We start from the raw sequence: 924 nt of genomic DNA on the forward strand, positions 1-924 counted from the left end.
CATCTGTCTGTCCAGGGCTGCCCTGGAGCCAGGAGACAGATCATGGCCGGCGTCTCCCGTCCCCACGCTCCGCACCGGCCTGTTACCAAAGCCTGCAAGCCCACGAAGGGCCAGTGCAGCGCTTGGGGGATTACAGACCCGGAGAGGCAGCGGGCGAAGAGACAGCGATGCTGCTTCCCCTCGGGGATCTCCGCTGGCTTTTATAAGCAGCGGAGAAAACTCTGAACTCTTCTCCTTTGGGAAGCCCAGATCACCACCAGCCACCCTTAGGGCAGGCAGTTCCAACCAGGCAGAGGTATGCATCCCTCCTCATCCTGCGGCCAAACCGCTGCTTGGTTTGCATTCCCGGGAGCTTGCTGTCACCTCCAGATCTCCCGGGGCAGGAGATGCCCGTTACAGCACCCCGCGGGCTGGGAGTGGGCATGTCTCGACCCCACAGGTGGTTTAATGGGTGTCTCTGGGGGTTAACTGGGGTTCAGAGGGGGACCCAGGAAGAGGAGTCACTCCTGCAGCACAGCACGGACAGTGGCAGCATCTACGCAGACCTCGAGTCCCGAGGGAAAAGGCACTCAGGAGCGCTAACACCCTGCCCCACTCCAGCCACCTCATGAGGACAAGATAAATTAGGGTGCAGTGCCCCTCCGCCTTCACCAGCTGCAGAAGGAAAGTGCTAGCCCGGGTGTCTCTGGGTGGACAAGTCCATCCCGACCCCAGGAGCTCCAGCCTCAAACCCAGCACGATGCTGCCAGGGCAGCCGGGCGTCGGGGAAGGAGCACGCGGGGCTGCGACGTACCAGGCTGTCCAAGCCACCTCCAAGGAGGTCCACGGCGCCCATCTGCACGGAGGAGGTGGCGATGGGAGGCCCACTCACCGGAGGGCCCAGGTCCAGGTTCCGCAGGGCACCCAGCAGGTCTCCCGGAGTGG

General features: G+C 63.5%; 1 protein-coding gene across 1 annotated transcript in view; it reads right to left on the reverse strand.

Moving 5' to 3' along the window:
* LOC104626249 (AP-1 complex subunit beta-1) overlaps nucleotides 1-924 on the reverse strand; it is a 14450-nt gene that overhangs the window by 391 nt on the left and 13135 nt on the right. Inside the window, exon 14 of the mRNA XM_010294122.1 lies at nucleotides 794-924. This exon is cut by the window's right edge and continues 101 nt beyond it. Coding sequence (XP_010292424.1) covers nucleotides 794-924 — 131 coding nt within the window. The remainder of the gene's footprint in view (nucleotides 1-793) is intronic.

Source organism: Phaethon lepturus, unplaced genomic scaffold, assembly GCF_000687285.1.
Source record: "Phaethon lepturus isolate BGI_N335 unplaced genomic scaffold, ASM68728v1 scaffold34219, whole genome shotgun sequence".
Lineage (NCBI taxonomy): Eukaryota > Metazoa > Chordata > Aves > Phaethontiformes > Phaethontidae > Phaethon > Phaethon lepturus.